This window comes from Pseudopipra pipra, chromosome 8 (assembly GCF_036250125.1).
Source record: "Pseudopipra pipra isolate bDixPip1 chromosome 8, bDixPip1.hap1, whole genome shotgun sequence".
Taxonomy (NCBI): Eukaryota; Metazoa; Chordata; class Aves; order Passeriformes; family Pipridae; genus Pseudopipra; species Pseudopipra pipra.
In genome coordinates this window covers 30099115-30120350 of record NC_087556.1, presented here as the reverse complement: position 1 = coordinate 30120350, position 21236 = coordinate 30099115, and the positions used below count along the sequence as shown (strand labels likewise).

The 21236-nt window shown below is 38.1% G+C and overlaps 1 protein-coding gene across 1 annotated transcript in view; it reads left to right on the top strand.

The window, feature by feature from the left end:
* Positions 1-21236, top strand: part of GFRA1 (GDNF family receptor alpha 1) — a 148656-nt gene that overhangs the window by 118224 nt on the left and 9196 nt on the right. Inside the window, exon 8 of the mRNA XM_064663426.1 lies at positions 20499-20555. Within this exon, the coding sequence (XP_064519496.1) occupies positions 20499-20555 (57 nt within the window). The remainder of the gene's footprint in view (positions 1-20498; positions 20556-21236) is intronic.

Here is a 21236-nt window from a genome sequence, read left to right as displayed (position 1 = left end):
TGACTTGTTCAAAATGGTTGTATGAAAAGCAAGGGTGAACTGATCATTTTGTCGCTGTGCCATGTTCTGCAAATGCAAACCTGGGAATTGGAAGGGTTGTGGGTGCTTAAAGAAAATATGAGATTCTCTTTGTTTACCTGTACTCAGTATTTATTTCAAATACCTTTTGAAGATCTGGACTTTTAAATTATGTTTGTTTCAGTGATGCTGTTTAGAAGTTGTTCATCATTTCAACTTACCATTGCTATGAGAATTTGCAGTTCTCCTATTATGGAGTATTTTCTTATTTCAAATTGATACAGCAAAATGTTTGTTTCTGCTATATGCTTACTTTATGTTTACATATGCTTGCATTGTGTAATATGCTCTTTCTTCTATCCCTAAATTAAATCAACACTCCATCTTTGCCAGGAAGATGCTTAATTTTGTCAAGCATCCTATTAACTCTCTTATAAACCTGAATTTTAACAAAGTTTACTAAACCCAGAGAGTAAATAGTAGTTAGTTTTATACAAAATGCTCAAGTAAAGTATATTTGAGATGCTTGACATCTTGAAAAGGATCCTCAGCTCTACAGAAAAATAATGTATAAAGTATTGTGAACAAAAGAAGAGATGAATGCCAACAGCGTGCTCCTATACAGGCATATTTTATTAAGTGCCAACAGTATATTTTTTCTGATAGCTTCACTCTAATGTTTGCTGTTTAACTGACATATATGTTAATCCCTTATTTTTAGTCATAACTTGCATTCAGTATGCCAGTCAAAGAATGGTTATGGTCTTTCAGTCTCTTGTTCTACCCCCACCGCCTGAACCATCATGTTGGATTATTTGAAAGGGACAAAAGAATGAGGTTGGATGTGTACTCACACCATGTATTCTTCAAGAAAAAGGCTGCTTCTGCATTTAGGAGAGATACATAGACCTGAATGATGATAATGAAATAAACCTCAAGTGATAGATTAGACTAGATTGGACCCTTTATTCCTGGGTCATTGCAGGGATAAATAAAAAACTAAGACTTCCATACTGGGTTTTCTATAATATTTCAGAGGACATTTTGCAGAAGACAGAAATGATAGAAGTCAAGATGGTTAAGGACATTTAAGTAAGTTTATGCATCGAAATCTATCAACTCGCTAGCTTGCTCTGTACTTTGTTTTCCCACATTTATTATAAAAGCTTTGCTCTAGTTATCGTTAGTTCAGCATTCAAAGAGAATTTAAGGGTTTTGTGCTTTTGAAGACCACAGCAATGGACACATGTCATTGACATACGTGGCCCTTTGGACTGAAAGCAAGCACTTTCAATCAAGTCCAGTATGTAAATTTTGTTTACTCTCAGCACCAAAATTTAAAACCTATTAGACATAAATTGAAAGCCTCAAACATTTTGTGGGAACAAAGGAAAAGAGAAATCTAGATATTTAAATGTGTCAATTCTTTCTATTTGCATGTAAGATTAGTGGGTGTTTATAACATGTGGGTAATATGGCAAGCTATTCTCCCACAAATTCACATAATACTTGGGATTTAAAAAAAATATCTATAATGGAGAGTCTTAAGACAAAATCAGGAGAGAGAGTTGCAGTCCACTGAGGAGAGCAGGACTTAAATATGACTCAGACTGAAAATGGCTGTGCTTTTCCCTTGTAGATCTGTGTTGCAGATCTTCAGCACTGTGCGAGGATCTGCTAATCTGGTGGTTTAAGTACCGTCTGTAATTATTTAATGTACCTTCTCATGTGCTAAATATTATTATTATAAAGCATTATGTAGGTGTTTGGAGAGGGTTAAAAGCTTCAGTGTAGCATTTTGAGGATCAAGGCACAGCAGGTATGGATCTTCATGAGCTGGTAATTGGGTGGTGGGTGAACATAAGCAGGAAACACAGGCAGATGTAGGTGTGCTGTTGATGAGGGAATAGTACAACTGCTGAGATGGTGCACTGGAGTAGAGACAAAGGGAACTTGTTTTATCCCCTGAGCTACAGTATTAAGTCGCCCATATGCCTGGCACCGTCTTTCCTCCATCCCTTCACACAGCCTGTGATCTTTCTTTTTCTTTTCTGTGACAAACAAGCACTATGCTTTCAAATACCCTGCCTGCTCTGTCCCTTGGAAAAGTCATGCTTGGATCTCTTCCTCTGGGCATTACAACTACACAGAAAGTTATAGACTGGGGTAAAAGATGGACAGCAATATAAAACTTCCAATGCTATGCCAAAACAAACAAAACCCGAAAATCGACTAAACAATTCATATGAAAAGCTTTAAATTTACCTCCTGTATTTTCAGGATTAGCTGACATAATGGGGTCAGCCAGCTGGTACAAGTGATTTAGAGAACACCTATTGACAACTATTCTTCTGAAAAAGCAGTGCCTTTAATTTGCTTTAGTGGCAATTCTCCTGTACCTAAAGAGATCTTGAGTGTTTGTATGTTCAGATTAGAACCTGACAGCCAGGGATAATTTGGAGTTTCTTCTTTAATCTTACACTTCTAATTTGGGGAGCACTAAATGAAATTCCGTTTTTCCACAACAGCTACTGCTTTGTCCATTGATTTCATTGACACTGATTTCAGTGAAGTTAATCCTTGTTTTCTTCAACACCATGCTGGAGTGGGTCCTCAAAAAGTGTCATGTATACAATTCCCTGAAAGTGTGTTCATTTACTGCATGACTCCTGCACCTGTCCAGCAGATCCAGAGGTGGTGAGGGGACCATGAGTGAGAGACATGTTATGGAAATCTTGGTATTCTTAGGCAGAAATTTAGCTGCAGTCCACCTGTATTACTGTGGAAACAGTGGATCTCAGTGCCAAAAGGCTGGTTTGCAGTGAAGATATGTATACCTACATACATATGTATTACTGGTATGATCATGTAGGTGCTCCCACTCCAAGATGCGCTTGGGTTTTTCACCATCCTTGCCCATGAACATCAGGACCACACACAATAGATTGTTTTCAAGCTTGTTGAAATCCTGCTGAAGTTAAAGATGTGATTCATAAAGCTGATTAATTTCTAAGTACGGAGAGTCTTTTTCTTCGCTTTTGATCATCACAGGAACAGTTTGAGAATGTAGCCAAGTATCATACCCTATAGGCCCAGATGTATCATATTAGTGTCAGCGTTGCTATGAGACATCTGACATCAGTAGTCAGTAGAAAATTGTTCTCATTTACCAGACTTGGTTGAACTTATAAACTGAACATCAGGCCCCACTTACAAGATCAGTCATGATTTGTGGAGTAAAATACAAGCTAAAACTTTACAACAGTGTAAGTCATCGTATCTCTGTTGTTATCACCAGAGCTACACAGACGTGCACTGCTTAACCCTCAGTCTCTTTGGCATGTAGAGCTCTCTGTAAGAGTGGACTTTATATGTAATGATTGATACTTGGATGAAACATTTTTTATGTTGGAAGTTGGGTGTAATAAACTTCTCTTACTGAAAAACAGTGAAATGGTTTATTTTACATATTAAAACTACAGTTTAAATTGCGTTTTTTTGATTAGAATTCTTTTCATTAGACCAAAATATTGTGCATGTATACTACTGGAGAGCATAATACTTTAGAATTATTTCATCAATGATAAAATATTTTATGGTTCATTTAAAAAAAAATAATTTACTAGTCTGAGCATCTTAAGTGTATTATAATAATGCAGCGCTTTATAGCAAACTGTAAAACTCTAGACTGCAGTATTAGGAATCATGCAATTTTGTTTTATAGTTTAATAATTGTTCAATTGAAAATGAGTATGAGGTTACTAAAAACCAATTTAATGACTTACAAAAATATAGCTTTATTAAAATGTACTGCACACCTTTACAGAAAATTTAATTTTCTATGGACAGATTATAGTTCTTATCCTCAGAAAGAATTTTGCAAATTAATGCTGCTAAAAGCATTTTCAGTGTTCCCCTAAGCCACAGTTGTTTCTACATTTCACGTGAGTATCCTCTTATAAGAATACCCACAGAAATACAAAGTGCTAGAATAAACCAGAATCAGAAAATTGGATCACATCAGATAAGCCAAATTGAACTATTCATAGCCCTTGGTATTTACTTTATATGGTTCTTCATCATATTAAATGTATTCCTAATGTCAGCCAACTTTAATTCTCAATCAAATACCTAGTCCATCATGTATTTCCCTTTTAAAACAGATAGCTCACTATAGTCTGCAAAAAACAGCCATAAAATGGAGTACAGTATTATAAATTAGTTTTAAGACATAAGTACTACCAATAAAAATTCTAGGTCATTGCATTGCAATGGTACACGTTTAATCGTATTGTCTTTGGAAGTTTAGTTCATAATATATTGTGCGTTTATGGGACCTGACAAAGTGCTTTGTTTAAGACATATTGTTTGCTATTAGCAAATATTAGGTTTTAGTCATGACTCTGCTTCCATTTGTACGTGTACAAGCGAAAGTAGCTCTGGTTATGTCAGCAGGCTGACCCTGTTGCAAAGCAAGTGTAGGCAAAATCAATTGTGCCATCAGGTTTTTAATGGAACAAAAATCAAGAATAGAATCCTTGAAATCTTAAGTACTTTCTTATCTTAACTGGAATAGCTTTCAAGAAGTCCTTATTATACACTGGAATCCCATCATTCTGGCTATTCCACGGACTCATAATGGTGCTCTTGCCTTAAAAACCCAATGAATTGCTGTTAGCTTCACTGGAGCTATCACCACATAGCCTTTATTTATTCTAAAAACCACATAGTGTATTTCAGTTCTCTAGAAACAATAAATATTTTACTATTATAAACTATGCTAATGCGTTAGGTTATCCTCAAAAAAGTATATCCACAGAGATACACGAGGAATACCAAAGTAAAAGACTAGTGCTATCTCAGATAATGAATCCAGTTGTCAATAGAGATGTTTCTTTCTAAGGTATGAAAATAGCTCGGCAGTTGCCAGAATAGATCAAAGTTTAACAAATAAAATCTTTATCAGTTCTGCCATCTTTGCAAAGAATTGTTATTTGCTAGGCAAGCAGAGGGATTTAATAAGACTTTTATAATTGAAATGTACTTTTAACCACTGTTATTGAAGTAGTATTGATGGTTTTGTTTTGTACTGTGACAGTTTAAGACAAATGACAGTGTGGAAACTAAATAATTCTGGATAGTAAAGCATTTTAATCACAGATCATACTGTTTTATGAATTACCTGCCTTCTCCATCTTGTAGGGAGAGGGGGTGAGAATTGAGGGGAGCAGCGTAGCACAACCTCCTTGTTCTGTTGAGGAGAAGGCTTGCTGCCAGAGAGGGACCCTGATGAGTTCTGCAGAGTCCTGGTGCAGGGTCATGAAGTTTGCCTCATCTCCAGTTGTGTTCCTTGAACCCAAAGATTGATTAAATGGTTGTTGATGCTGGGAGTAGGGTTTTGGGGCTGTCTGCCCCAGGGTATTTTCCCAAAACAGTTGTTCCCTAGTATTTTTATGAATCCTTGGGTGTGTGAGTGGGTAGAGAAGAGCTCACAGATGACTACTGCATTCACATTGTGCTATAATTCTCTCATTTACTGTCACCCTTGATGGCTCCTGCAGTCTGCTTGTTGCAGACACTACTGGACACCTTTGTGCTTCTTAAGGAAGGGCAGGTTGTTTCCATACATTAGCTATCTGTTTCCTAAAGCACAGCAAACCTGTGCTGTTGTTTGGGACAAGTATTGATGGTATTTTGTCTGTTGCTACAGAGAAGTGTTGATTAAAGCTCCCTATCTTACACTCACAGCTCTGATTTATTTTCAGCCCCAAATAATTTTAAAAAAGGTAAGAATTGAGTAGTGGGCAGAAGCTACTGCCCTGTTGTACATCCTGAGCAGTTATCAGGCCAGTAGAGTTCTCTACAAGCCTTAGGAGTCTTGTGCACATGTTTAATTGTCTATTTCTTAATTTTTTCAAGTGTTCAGATTGCTTTGTTGCTGGTTTTAGCTGAATCATTATGAATATCACAGTGGAGTGAAAGGATTTGAGGAAGGTGTATGAATTTGAGCACTCCAATCCTCAGAAAAATAGACAGGATAACCTGATGCTACCCGCGGGATGAAAATGGGCTCAAATACATTTACCAAATTCTCTTCTTTTACGCATTTTGCAGAACATGCCCATTGTGGAAGTGGATGGGGCAGTTTTGTTCATCCTCTTACACTCAGCCTCATGACAACACTACTTTTCCCTGGCAGAGAACTGCAACCTTTCCGCTGGAGGTCTAAACATCTCCACAGTGCCAGCAAAGGAAATCACTCTGCTTTTAGAGACATAGACTCCCTTAAACTTGTACACAGATAGCAGCTCTAAACACAAAGATCCTTTTAAAACACCTTCCTATACTCTTGGAAACCCTTCCTACTGGAAATAATAATAATTCAAGAGATACCCTGTTTTATCACGGAGGAAAGTTCCTCTTTGGGAAGTGATAACCAAGACTAGTTCTGCCTATTTATGTGAGGTGAGTCGATGGACTGTTAGTCTCAATTTACTGGAATACCTATACCATCTCTGAAAACTCACTTCCAGTTACCCATTAGTCTTTAATAGATCTTTTTCCCATCTGATGTTGGGTGGGTGTGGTTTGGTTTTTGGGGTTTTGGGGTTTTTTTGGTTGGTTTGTGGGGTTTTTTTGGTTGGGAGTTTGTGTGTGTGTGTGTGTGTGTTTTGGTTTGTTTTGTGGTTTGTTTTTTTTTTTTGTCCTTTCATCTTGCAGATCCATTCTGTAATCTTTGGGTACTCGATTGCCTCATAGACTTAATCGGCTATGAAACTTATCTACATTATTTTTTCTATATTCCCTCTAATGGTTTAATGGCTAAATGCAGATTCATGGGGGAAAAAAAGCCTGCACAAAACTGAACTGAAGGGCTCTTGAGCCTGCATGGTCCAGGAGTAGTCACCATGTGATCACTGGCTTGGCTTCCTTAGAAGTTAAAGTGAGGAAGGGCAAATAGGGGCTGGGGGTTGTGGGCACTGAGTGGGCTGGGGTGCAATTGAGATTGGAGTAAGTCCGCATTCAGTTTGGGTAAAATGTCTGAAACAACCCTGCTTCCTTATCCTTGATTAAAGAGGATACACTGCCTTCTTCTGCCAGCAGCAAACCCAAGTACCTGAAGTATGTTTACACGTAAAGTCATTTGAGTTTAAAGAGGCAATCACACAACCTAATCAAATTCTGCTTTTGTTTATGGACTTGTAAAAATGGAATTACTCCAGAGTTGTGTACATTGCAATTATCTTTAAGTGTATATTGTAATTATCCATTACCCCATACATATATGCATATCATTCTTTGATATTTCTGTGTAACCCAGAAACTAACATTCTTAAAAAATAAACTACCCAGATTGCAGTTGCTGTGTGGCAGGTATGATCAGAGGTACTTCAGGAATAATAAAGAAGTTTTTTTAGGAATAGCTTGTTCCTTGTTACTACCAGCAAATGAAATATAGAAAAACCCAGTGGAAATTAGAATACAATAATAAGTAATCATTCTAAACCATACATTGCTGACAAGGCAGCATAGCTGTACAAATAGTACATTGTTGAAGAGCTAAAATTTGGAACCTTTTCCATAGCATTCATAGGTTTTTCAAGTAATCAAACCAAGTTTATTGGACAGAAAACGAAATTCAATCTTTTAACCAAATTGTCTAATCTATACTCTTAAAAAACCCCACCCATTAATGATAACAAAACAGCTGAACATAAATATATTTTTGTGCTGCTTTTACTCTGTCTGCTCATTTTATAGTCTTCACTGTACATTAGTAATCAAATACTGTGGATAAATCACACCCTTTATTTTCTATTTACTCTTTATCCCTATGACTCCTAATCAGCTGTTTTACCTGCATTATTGATCTCTATGTTGCCCTCAAACCACCTTCTCTACAACATTTTTCAATTTGCTGTTGAGTTCCAGAACATGACACACTGTCACCCATTTCAGTTCCCTGCCTTCCAAATCAATAGGAGTTCAAAATGTTTGTTTTAGTCTGTACTTTGGAGGAGAGCCTAACTATTGCATACCAAATCCTATTTCTAATCAGTGGACTTGGCCTAATAATCCCACCTCAGGTTAAGCCCTCCTGCGTGCTTAGCTCTTTTCGTGAGTCACAAGTAAACAGACTGATGTGTATAATGCAATGTGTAACCTATTTTTCATAGGTTCACTCAGCAGGTCTCCTAAAGAATTAGAGGATTATCCTCCCTCATGTCTTTCTTAAAACAGAATTAGGTATTCAGGGTGGTAATTTACTAAATACTGCATTACATTGTGCTATGTTTTTCCAGTTTGACATTTTCAGAAGGCTCAAGTAGCCTCTGATTCAAGGCTAGATATGCATTACCACATGCACCTAAAATTAATGCTCAGATTTTAAATGTATGCATTCAAATTTTTTTATGTATGTGGCAGGTAAGACATGTACCAGGTAGGCTCTAAATAGCTTTGTGCAGTCCTAAGCACCTAATTTGTGCAGAGAGTTGGATAAATGGGCATATAAATTAGGTGTGCCCAGATGAAAGCAAAGCAGTTACAAGTATCTATGAAAACCCTGAATTTGTATCTGCGCAAATGTAGAAAGTGGTTTGATCAGATCTTTTGTGATGAACAGGATGTTTTTTACATTGGCTTGCCCTCCTCTAGGAAAAGTAGTGTATTAACAGTTGCGTGTATCTAAGTTCAATTCTTGAAGACGGCTGCATAATGATTTTGATGTTATGCTGTTGTGCACACCTTGGTCTCATGCGCACCGTAATGGTCTGGTTCTGAGGGCAAATTTAGGCATCTTTTCTGGAGGGACCTAACTGCTTGTATTCAATTTCAGAAGCCAAATGCAAATTCAGAAGAAAAAAATTGTCCCTTTTTTCATCGTTATTATGAACTTTAATAAATTCTTGCAAATATTTGCAGAATCCTGCTCTCATCCAGGGTTTGCCCAACCCCTGTTACTTTTGATTAAGATTTCCTGATTATTCCTAAGGACTCAGTCATGGTTATTTGCAGAGCAGAAATTCAGATTGTCATAGGCACAGCTAAACAGGTTTAGATCAAAACCACACTCTGTCTATACCCAGAGAACAGCTTAATGACGATACTTAGGAATAATTAATTAGGCAGAGGCTTTTCACCTTCAGGCTTGTGGCTCATGTTATATTTAGTAGCAAACAGCTCTTTGGTAAATGGCCCCAGTGAGAGAGCGAGCTCTGCACTCTGGGAGCTGAACTGAGTCCATGTCACAGGGACAGCCCTTAAAATACAAGTTGTGCTGGCTTATGTCAGTGTAACAGGGGACTGGACTCTGGTGTTCCATGGACATTTAACGAGAGCAACTGGCAAAGCTGCAGCTCCACATAATCTCCAGCCAGTGAGACGCATCTGCTCATATGTGCTCTGCAAGTCCTCATTCATCATCTGCTGCCCTTTGTTATGTACAAAGCCTGTTGGAGTGCTGTTACATTCATCTGTGCTCAGCACATCAGAAATGTGATATCCCATGCTGTTCATGTGGCCACCGAATGTGAGCAGCCCAGCGATATCCTAAATCCCTTTTAAAGATGCTGTTCTCAGACACTAGGGAGGCTAAGCACGTTTTGGCCACTGAGCAAGGCATCTCTTAAACCCATTAAATTCACTTCTGCCTGGGACAGTTCAGTATGTCAGTAATGCTCAGTAGTGCAGTATCAGTGCTGGTGTCAATATACAATAACATATGTTAATACGCAGTAGACACAGTCTGCATTGCACCCATCCCTCATCTCTAGTCATGCTGTGTTTGTTCTGACTTTCCACCCACTGGTCCACTGGACTGTAGGTGAGAGTAACACAAGAAGCCATATTGCTGCTATAGTTGACACACACCCAGATGTATTTATTTTTTTAAGGCTTCCTCTCTGGATACTTGATGGCAATGTATTGACACTGAAACTTGCTAGTAAGACAAAGTTGGTGGTTGTGAGTATTAGATGCATCTGAGTAGGTAGATCACAAAAAACACCCCTCACTTTGTCTGTTTTCTACTTGCTTCAGCTTGGTCCAGCACTATTAATCAAACAATTATGCACTCAGGGAAATATTTGCTGCCAGCCATCATCAATCAAGATTCTCTTCAGATAGCACTCTTAAGATGGTTTTCTTAGGTGAAACCTTCTAATCTCTCTTGAGTCCCACTAAAGGATGTTAAAATTTGGTAGCATAGGGCACCTTCAAGATTTTTATTGTAGGGTTTGCTGTAGATTTAGACAAATCTGGGGATGGAAGAAGACTTTTTAACACAGCAGCTCACCTCGCAGAAAGGAAAGTGAAGGGCATAGGAAGACATCCTGAGTGCTTTGCGACATTATAAACCTATATCCTATTAATTCCTCAGTCTCTTTGATGAAGTGCACTGTCTGAGGTGCAAATTAGTGCCACTTTTGTGCATTGAACCTGTCCTCTTAAGAGAAGAAGTGCTTCAGAACCACCTCCTCATTTCAAAAATACTACAGAATAGTTGTCAGTAGTGACCTGAGCTAGATTAAACTAGCTACCTTGGAATTTAAGGCTGTATATCCCATTAATAATCCCCTGAACTATCCAGTCTACCACAACATAATACTTCAAAAATAGGCAAACTAGTCAAAATAAATCTTCTAAAGCTTCTTCTAGTTTAGTATGGAAACGTAACAAAATATACGCGAAGAGATGTTGATCTCCATTACTGACATTATTAGCATTCATTTGTTTTTATTTTCTGACTTATTAAATGTAAACATAAATTTAAGCCTTCTGTCCTTCTGTAAATGACTTGTGGGATGAAACAAAGCAGGATTATATCCTGCAAATACAGTTTTGCATAATCTGGTAATTATTTGCATAATCTGGTTATTATAGGCTCAGTTTTGTTTTAATAGGGTTATAATTGTTAAACATGGAACATTCAAAGTACCTTCTTGTGTCTAAGAAATTGTTTCAGTGACGGAAAAAATTTCTCTGTACTTCTTACTGAGTTCAAATTGAAACCATATATGAAGACAATAGTAGGAAGTTACTTTTGATTTTTGGTTGCTGCTGCCTGGCATGTGGAAGAATTCCTGTTGGTGTGGTGGGATCAGAGCAGTAAAGAATAAGGCACCTTTCTAATAAGGTCAAGATTCTGCAGGCTCCTCGTACACAAGAGTTTCTCTGCTTATTTGAATAGCTTCATTAATTACAGTGTAACCGTTGAGTGTGAGAGCATCCTTCATGTGTAAATAATGGATATGCGGAAGGCCACTACAATACCATCCATTACAGTATAGTCCACTATACTACAGCCCATTAAAGAGAATTAGTGTCAGGGTTTCACTGCTAGTATTTCTGAGAGGGGATGATTTTTCTCTCCTTCACTCACCTCAGCAGGGGAAGAATGAATGTAGGATGCTACATCAAAGTCTCTCACAAGTATTGAGTTTTAAGATCCATTCTGCAAGGGCCTTTTAATAATGTTTAGGAAGCTGACAGGACAAACCAAGGTCTAGCTTAGCTAATGGAGATCTGTGGACACAACCAATTGGATGTTTATTTTTTTTCTGTCATGACTTAAATCTGTTGAAAAATATGCTTGTGTTAGAAAATAAAATGCCAGTAATCCAAATTTTATGATATAATAATTCACTTTTAGAAATTAAAATGCCATCAGAATTTAATAAACAGGAATGATAGCATTGAATTTGAATACCTTTCTAGAAAATTTTGAAGGCATATATTCTAATGAAAATAAAAATAAACTATCATAGACATTGCTAGCAGCTATGCTTAAAGTTGAAGTCTTAGCTTTCACATAAAAAAAGAATTCAAAAGATTAATTATTTGGGTGAAAATTTTGTTGTTATGCGTGTTTCTATCTGAATTCTTGAGGAATACCTGCCTGTCAAAGCCACAGTATACCATAACCTGTTTTTTATTCTTTTTTTTTAATAGACTCACCTTGGTAAATTTGTTTACATTATTTTAAAAAATGTTATCTATATTTTTATTCTGAACGGTATTTTCAGTGCTAGAAAGGAACTGAGGCAAGTACTGCAGCAAGTTCAGTAAAATTTCAGCCCTGCCAGTTCTGAGGATACATCTGTGCACCTGCAAAATTCAGCTACAGGATTAGAGAAGGGAGAAAATGCTTTAAAATTTTATTGCAGTGGCGCTTCTGGAGAGCAGATTGTGCCAAAAATGAAAAATTCATAAATTAATCCAAATCAAAACTGTTCATAATTGGATTACTTTGAAAGAAAAGAACTGGTCTATAAATCATGCTGTGATTTAGTGGGACTTGGGTACATCACCACACAACTGAGGTTGTAAGGAAATTAATACACTGAGCTTGAAATGTGCAAACAAAACTGAGGCAGGGAGGGCATGGCTGTGTGGTGGGTGCTCACTAAGTGGCTGGTTTCTTCTGCCTTTCTGTGCAGGGTTCCTTTACTGTAGCCTTTGCTTTTGCCTCTGTAATTGCAGCAAAGTCACTTGTTATCTGAAGTGTTTTCAGAACCCTTCTAAGGCTTTCTGTGTTGTTTTTCTGTGCGTCACCATGCCAAGTGCTCACAATAACACAGATGCATACAGCTACTGTTAATAGAAAGTCTTGAACATTTTTAGCCACTTAATAAAAAGTAGATGTTCATGGTCATTCTCTTCCCTTCCCTTTTGAAATTTATGAGTGAATGCAGTGCTCAAAAAACCAGCAATAATACCAGTTGCTTAAGGTTGGAGTAGCACAAAGGGAAGCTTCCTGTAGTGCTCAGCGCTCAAGGGCCCGTGCAGGCTGATGTTCAAGCATGCTTGTCTGATCTTCCCTTCCAGCTGCAGAACCAGAGAGCAGCACCCCTGGTCCTGCTGCCTGAGTGCTGAGGCAATGTGTGACCTTATTTACTTAATCTCTTCCACCTTCTGACAGCTCAGGGCTGGAAGTCTCATGAGGCCGACCACTGCACTGAGCATCCCCACAGAGCTCCCTTCCTGCAACTCTGCTTTGGGCTTCAGAGCCTCCCTGGTTTTCCTTAGTGGAGTCCCACCACACACTGTCCTGTTGGGTATGGAGGAGAGCTTTCCAGCAAGAAACAGGCACGGTGCATGCTGCCTGGCATGGAGCAGTCACACTCCAGCCAGCAGCTCCCTGCCAGGGCACACCTGGAGGTGTGTGCTGCCGTGTAGGAGCCCTGTAGCCACATTACCATAGTGCCTCTTTTCAAGGCTCATTAGCACAATGCAGGCCTGTGCTGTTCTGGCTGAGCTGCTTTTAGTCCCCCAGTAGCCGTGGCTGACAGCTGCTCAGCAGTGTTTACACCACACTCCAGTGCCCCACAGAGCCCTGTCTAATACCGGAGGCAGGTACTTCGCCTGCTGCCGAACTGAACAACTTTGTTTGTGTATTCCGACATGCAGCGGCACATACTCCAGCCTGGAGAAGTGTTGTGGGATCTGTAGTTCTTCAGTTACTTACCTTTGTTCAAAATTAAAATCTGGGTATGTCTTTTAACTGGGACTGTGATGGCTTTGTGTGTTCCTGCTGCTTTTCTTTAGATGCTGTTCACTGTGCAGCAGCCAGATGCTACCTGTAAGTGCTGTGTATGGCACTGGGTTGATTGCTGTGGTGAATCACTAGGGAAATGTGTTTTAATAATAAAATCCGAAACAACTCGAATTTGGATTACATGGCTCTTTAGTTTTATAACTAGAGAAAAAACTCAACAACCTAGACAGCCCACGCCACTGAGATATTAACCTCATAAAACTTATTCTGTCTGTGCTTTTTAGTATTCTGTTTTCTGCTCTGCCCTTCTAAATGCAAAAATATTTGCTTGTGGCAAATCCATAAAAAGACCATATTAGGAGAATTGCATAATATCCCCTAAAAATAGGAAGCAAAAATCTGGGACTACTGAAATTCATTTTACTCATCTAAATGAATGACTAAACATGAAAACAAAGTTGTTAGCAAGTTACTATACTGCCATGAAAGGTAAGTAAGTTCAGTTGTCTTGGCTGGGTGTCATTTTTTGTGCTGTGCTCACCGGGAGACTAATTGCTTGAAATAAATATTTGAACATCTCTGTGCCTGGTCCTTGTAAGCCGTTTGATCAGTTTGGTGTTTCTGATAGGATCTGTTCTTTATAAAACCTTCAAGATTGTTGTCAGGCAATTTTTCTGCCATGTTGTCCCAGCCATATAAGTGCAGTGAGAAATAAAGCTTAATGAGGTCTCATGTTTATTAAGATAAGGATCTGGGAATAGTCCAGCAATAATTAATACCATATAGATCATCTCTCCTTCTTTCCATACTTTTTTTTTTGCTCCCTTTGGGAGGATTACTCCCAGCTCTTGCCTCTCCAATCAGATTTTCTTACAATTTGAAAATCAAAGAGGTTGAAGGGAGAAAGTTTTCCTCTGTCCGTATCAGACTTAATCAAACTCTTAGGCCCGTTTCTTAGATTTCTGAAGCAGTGTCTGCTGCTATGTGTGTTTCCATCTGCCTCTGTTAGGAGCCCCAAGTGTCTGCAGTGTCTGTTAGACACAATCAGAGCTGCATTGATTCATTGTTGCTCCTCGATCTGAGGAAGAGGCACTGTTCCCAGCCCACCTGGCCCTGTCCAGAAGAGACTGGGCAGTGCTCCCTCCTTGACTGAAGAGCTGGAAAGCTGGCTTTAGCAGACAAGAACATACATTTGTTCCAACCCCTCTTCCCAGCGGAGTCTTCTAGACTGCTCTGGGGTGAAGACTTCTTTTGAATCTGGAGGAAGGCATGAAGGTAATCTCTGGAGACCCACCACCCCTTTTTCTCTGTCCTGATCAGAAAACAAACTTCCCTGCTTTAAGGTTGCCCTCTCTTTCTTGTTTCTCATGTTCAAGTGCTCAAATACAGCAAGAATTGATTAATGTTGGAGGATAAAGGGAATGCAGTAAAAAAAACCAGCTCAGTATGTGTTTTCCCAGTGTGTATGTGGGCACAAGGGGATGCTTTATTTAATGTCTCCCAGCTGAAAAACTTGTGATTTGCTTCTTACTGTGCTGGGTGTTATCTGTGTAGCTTTGGAACATAGCACCAGCAGTGTTTTGTTTCTAGAAGATACTTTCTTCTCTCTACAAAGTGGCACGACAGAGCTGTAGCGCTTTTATGCAGAATGGCAATTGATAATTTCATGCCCGGAGCTTGTATCTTGAGGGTTGATTCAGCAGAGGGAAAAAAAAGCAAAAAAAAAAAGATCTTACTGCTTTGTTACAGGATTGTGCAAAGCTGATATTTTTTGTAAACTTAAATAGCTTTCCACTCTGACTGTATCATATGGGTTTCAGAATTACTCTGTGCTTAATTGGATCCTTATTTTAGTGGCCTGTGCCTCTGACCCACACTTTGCTCATCTTCCCTATTGAGAGTAATTATACTCCAGTGTGGCATAGTACTACTGTGCTAATAAGAAAATACTATTGACAGTTGTGATAGATGCACCATCCACTTAGTGTGTTCAGAAGAGTTAAAATGACTGCATTCTTACAGTCTGTGTATTTCTCTGGTTATTGTTTGTGTCCTGTTGGAAAAGCAGGTTAGTTGCATAGTAAATCTCTCTAATCAACACAGGAGAAGAACAAAAAGAACAATCACCCTCATTTGTTATAGCTACTTTAGAAGCGTGGTCATTTGAAGGATGTGTTCTGGGAGATTTGTCCCTTTTCTTCAGAAAGGCTTGTTAATATGGGCATAACTAACCAGGCATCTCAGGAGAGGACAAAGGCGCTCTCATTAAAATCAGCTGTAAAAACAACCTACAAAGCACATATCTGTCATAATGATGCTTCTGTTGGCTCTCCCTGTAACGTCTAAGCAATACTTCCCATAAAGCACATAAGACTCAAAGTGTGTACCAAAGGAAGGAGACTGGTTTCTGAATTTGGATGCTCTCTCTTGTGCCTGTTTGTATTCAGATCCAATGTATTCTGTTGTCCTTCTCCTTCCCTTCCCTCCCTCCAAATTAAAGCTCACCTCCATTTGGAGCCATCCCCAGTCAGACCTTTTTCTTGCTGTAACAGAGAAATTCATGCTGTAGTGGATATATAAAAATACTGCTGGATGACAAGCCATAAATGTGTGTACAGACTCCTGGTGAGATACTGCTGCAGTGTTTAATGCATTTATTAACCATGTAGTGCTGTGATTTGCAGAAGCTGGATGCATAATTACAAGATAGCATTTCTGGGCATAAATTCAGGGCTATAGGATGCAAAGGATGGAGGTAGAAGGATTTGGGGGATGGAAAGCAGAGAGTTACAAGGTTTAGGAGGATCCTATGATAGTTATTAGGTGGAGGACAGGAGAAGACTAGTTAGGGTGTGTATGAGCAAGGACATATGATTTAACTCATCTGTGATGCATTGGGATCAGAAGGAAATACAGAGGTCCACAGAGTCTTCTGAAGGAGAAACATCTCTATAAGCAGTATTCCTTTCTCCTTTCAGAAAACCACTAGCTCTTCTGCTGGTCCTGATTTACCTTTCTTTCTAGGAAAGAAATAAGTAAAATTTTGCCTGTCATTATGAGAGATTTTTTGTTTTCTGGACATGCAGTTGGTTTCTTTACCAGCCCTTGACCAAGTCTAATATTTTAATATTTTAGTTCTAATATTAAAAGCTAAAGATTAATATTTTAATATTTTAGTTCTAATATTAAAACCTAAAGATTGCAAGACCTAAACAAGGCTGGTGTGTGACTAACAGACAGCATTCTGAAGTCATCAGGAGGTGCATGAATACAGTTATCTCTAAATGTCATCTGTTGCTTCTGCTAGTACAGTGAGAAGATTCTCTGGAAAAGCAGGTATTTGTTTTTACAAAATATAAAAGCTTTGGTGAGTTCAAGCCTGTTGGCAATATGGAAGCAGCTTCACCAGAGTAGCTCACACTGCTGAATTATACTTCCCTGCAAAGCTGGAGTGTCAGCCCATCTTACGTAACTTTGTTTTATAGTCTGAGGCATGTCACAGCTCAGTGTCATTAGGAAATGCTGTTTTACCTCAGTAGAAAAGAACTCATAGCTCTTTCACTGTTTTTTTTTTAATTATTATTATGAGCCCAGCACTTCTTGTTTTTTTTTTTATTTAATGATGGAATCCCCATAGATCTTTTTGTCACCAGATAACAGCTTTATATGAAAATTCAAAAAAAATACAAGTTTGAATACAGGCAACTTAGCCATTTGTGTGTGCTGTTTTACTCCAGGTGAGTTAGGTGCTTGTAGAACCTTGAAGGTACCTTCTTGCCTGCTTGTTAGGCAAGTAGGATACCTGCGATGGGGATTGGCAGTGAATCTTTGGCATCTTGCATAGCATACAACTAATTTCCCAAATTTATTGGTAGATATTCCTTGTCAGAACTGTCTGCAGCTGTGTGTGATGGACAGTCATTTCTATTGTTTAAATTTTTTAAGATAATGGAAGATGTTATAAAGTAAATAATCCAACAGCCGAGGATATCCTCTGTTATTCAAATGCATGTCTCCTAGTCTGGGTGTATTTCCCCTAAGGCTGTCAGCATAACCTCTAAGCCATGTTTTTTTCTTTTTGCTTCTGATAAGCTTTTCACTCAGTGTAGCACATATAGGGCAGTTCTGCTATTTGTAGAGTTGTTTTTGCCTGAGAGTAGGGCAGGAAGAATTTTCCCCTTTGGTTGTAAGTAAAGGACATACACTTTCTACAGCACTCTCTTCAACATGTGGGTTTGGGGTTTTTTTCCCATAACTTGTGATTTAGTGATGCACTGTTGTATTACAGTAGTGCAGCCTATGCCAGTATTTCCATTATAACCCATTTTTACAGCTTTATAACTCCACACTAAAAATGTACTCTTCCAATTTGAAACTTGGCAGATAATGTCTCATCTCAGCCTCAGAATGACAGTTTTTTCTTTCCCTTTTCCTTCTCCCCCCAAAAAGGTTGCAATTTTGCTGTATTTTTAAATAGAAGATATTGTCCTTTCTGCTTTGATAAGAGAAAAGCCTGCCTGATTATTAAAATTGCTTTTCAAATCTAAGAGAGGAGGTCGTTATAATAGAAGATGCATTGAATAAGTGTTGTTGATGTTACAGTGTCTACAATAAGTACATGGATACAGAGAAGTATCACCTTCCAGATGAAAGCTAGGGAATGTTGATCAAAATGATTGAAAAGCTTTTTTTATGGTGATTTTTTTTCTGGCTGTTGATGTTACCCTTAAAATAGTGTTCTCAAAGGTAAATATGTGTTAGCTGCTGCACTCTATTGTTTATCCGGCTGAATGAAGTAAAGGAACACTTTACTGCATGTAAGCAAAATAATTATATTTCTGTCTTTTCTCATTTGATAAACACAGTACAAAAGGAATATAAATTCTAACTTTGGTGTTGAGACCAAATACTATGTGTAAACAGTGCTATGAATCCAAAGCAGGCATAAGCAGCAAAGCACAGTGTTCCCAATGAACAGACACTTGTGTGGAGTTGGAAATGTAGCACTGAATGACAAACCAAGATATAGGAGGCTTGTATGATCCTTACAGTTAACACTGTCAAGATCTGAGCTCTGAATCTGAAGCTTTATCGGAAGCCTCACATTCCAATTCAAGGCAGGGTGTTCAGGACATAAGAAAATCAGGATTTAAATCTAATTTCTCCTTCTTTAACCCTCTCCTTGGACCCAGCCATGTAGGAGTTGAAATCTACCCAGCTGATTTTAAAGGAAGTTTCCTAACCACTGCGAATGCAACCACTACTACAAACATGGCAGGAAGGCTTTACTGGGATGCTTCCTCTTGTTGCAGATTTACTTCTAGGGGTTTCTTCTTCTATTTAGACCGTTAAATTTATGCTTACCATAACCACTTTTATGGTACTAATTAGTAGAAAAAAAGAAATTTTATGGAGGGTATTAATGAATCGAGCTATTATTTTGTCATATGTATAAAAACTATCAACATATATACAGTGTGTATTCTTACTATAGCAAAGTTGTCTTTCTCTTAAATCCCAGCTGCTTCACTTTTTCAGTTATCTCTAATATATTTATGTATCATTAAAACCTGAGAATGTGTTTCCTTATGAGAAGTTCAGTTCCTTCATTTGAATTCTAAAATCAGTAATTAGGTCAAAGACTATTTTGTGTTCACTGGCAGAACCAGTGGCTCTCAGATACAAAATAAAACATCTGTATGTGAAAATTAATTTTTTGAGGGGATAATATCAGAATGCTCAGCACTTTCTCACATCAACTTTAGTCCAGTCCATCAGTGCCAAAACCAGGGAGATTCTTCAGTGTAAAATGAACGCAACACAGTGAGATTCAGATCTTCATTTCTTGCAGAAAATAAGATGCAAGTCCAGCAAAACTTCCAGGTGGAAGTATCAGATGTGTCCAGTGCAGTCAGTAGTTTCAGTGTGTAAACTGAGGTCTTCTGTTACAAGCCTTGATTTACATTGAACACCGTTAGCTCCTATAAAAGGGTGCTGTTTATGTTTCTGGAATATACAAAGAAAGAACTGATATTGAGAATCACTGAAGTGCTTAAGTCAACCACAGCACCATTTATTGAAAATATCTTCCACAGCACAGGGATTAGTCTTGCTCCTGTAGAAAAGCAGAAAGCGCCCAGCCCATTCCTGTTCACTTGAAATATTGGAAATATTAAACAGCTTCTGACACTAGACAGAGTGCACATTATTGCTTTCATTTTGTATGATGCCACCTGGAATGTTTCTTATTTGAGTCAGTGTGGAGAGCACACAGTAATAGCAAAAGGTGGTTGTTCATCATAAGACATGGCTGAATTTATAGCAGATTAATTTTTTTAATTTTTGATCATCTAAAATATTCCTGCACTTAATTTAATATTCTGTGTATGATAATAAGCAAACACAGTGTAAGCAAACAGTTCAATTTGACTTAGAGGTATATATGTTAAAAGGCACTAAATGTTCTTTTTGTAATGTAGAAGAGGCTCTCTGGCAGCCATGAAATATATTAAAATCATATTTCTATTTTTATAGTAATACTTGGAAAAATGGAAAGAATCATTAAGGATAAAATACTCCTGTGTTGTATATTTTCCTAAAACTGAGGCACATGATAGATTATTTTTTAATACGAAATGGTATTATGATAATTATTAACTGTCGTATTTCATTTCTTGTCATGAACATCCAACACCATTTTTAAGGGGCCACAGAAGATAACATGTTCTCTGCAGCTGATGGCACTCATCATTGTCATTACTAAGTACTCTTAGTTGACTGTTTGAAATTTTGCTGTAAATTCAAATGAGAATGTGAATGTTATTGGAAAACATGCAGTTACATTTGGAGAGTTGATTTGTTAATCATGTGCAAATCACTGTTGAAATTATAGGAGTATGACAACCCATGTAAATTTATCTAAGTGTTTTGTGCTGCTTTATGCATAAATTGTACAGGGAATAAATTCTGCATTTGTTCATAGGCACAGAAGAAACGAAAATCCAATGAATCTGTAGATACAGAGCTCTGTCTTAATGAGGTAAGAGTGTGAATCCTATATATTTCACAGCACAGGCGTCTCTCCATAATATAAGATTTCTAAGTCTGTCAAGATTATCATGGGTTACCTCATATTTGTCTTGTCAGTTTTGTTATGTTTGGATACCATAATGTATTAAAGAACAGCCTTACTCAGAAGTTCAGAACTGGGCTCAAAGTGTCCTCTGCTGACTTTTATATTTTAATAGCTGTATAGTGCACGTGTAGTCAGATCCCATAATAATAACCATTGCACCTAGCAAGTGTACTTGTTTAATCATCTGCAGGAGCGCAAGATCAGATGGATTTTAGCAAGTAATCAGAAACAAACTGGTCATCATTCTGTGGTTAAAACAAATGACCAATTTATGGAATTAAATGATATTCATATCAGGAGATGTGATGCTTATACACCAGGGAACAGATTGACAGACTCAAGACATAAAACTCCCAGTGCTGTTGGAGTAGTCTGCTCAGCCTGGCCTCAAAGACCCCTCTCAGACATAAGCATTACATCAGTTTCCATGTCTGTAAGTCCGTATCCTTTGTACCTAGTCTCTCAGGAAGCTTAATAATTAGTGATGTACATAATTTTTACAGTGTGGAAACACATAGCCTGGGCTTTGGAACAAGACCAGCTGTACAGCCATAAGCCACCAAAAGGATGTGACAGTATCTTTCA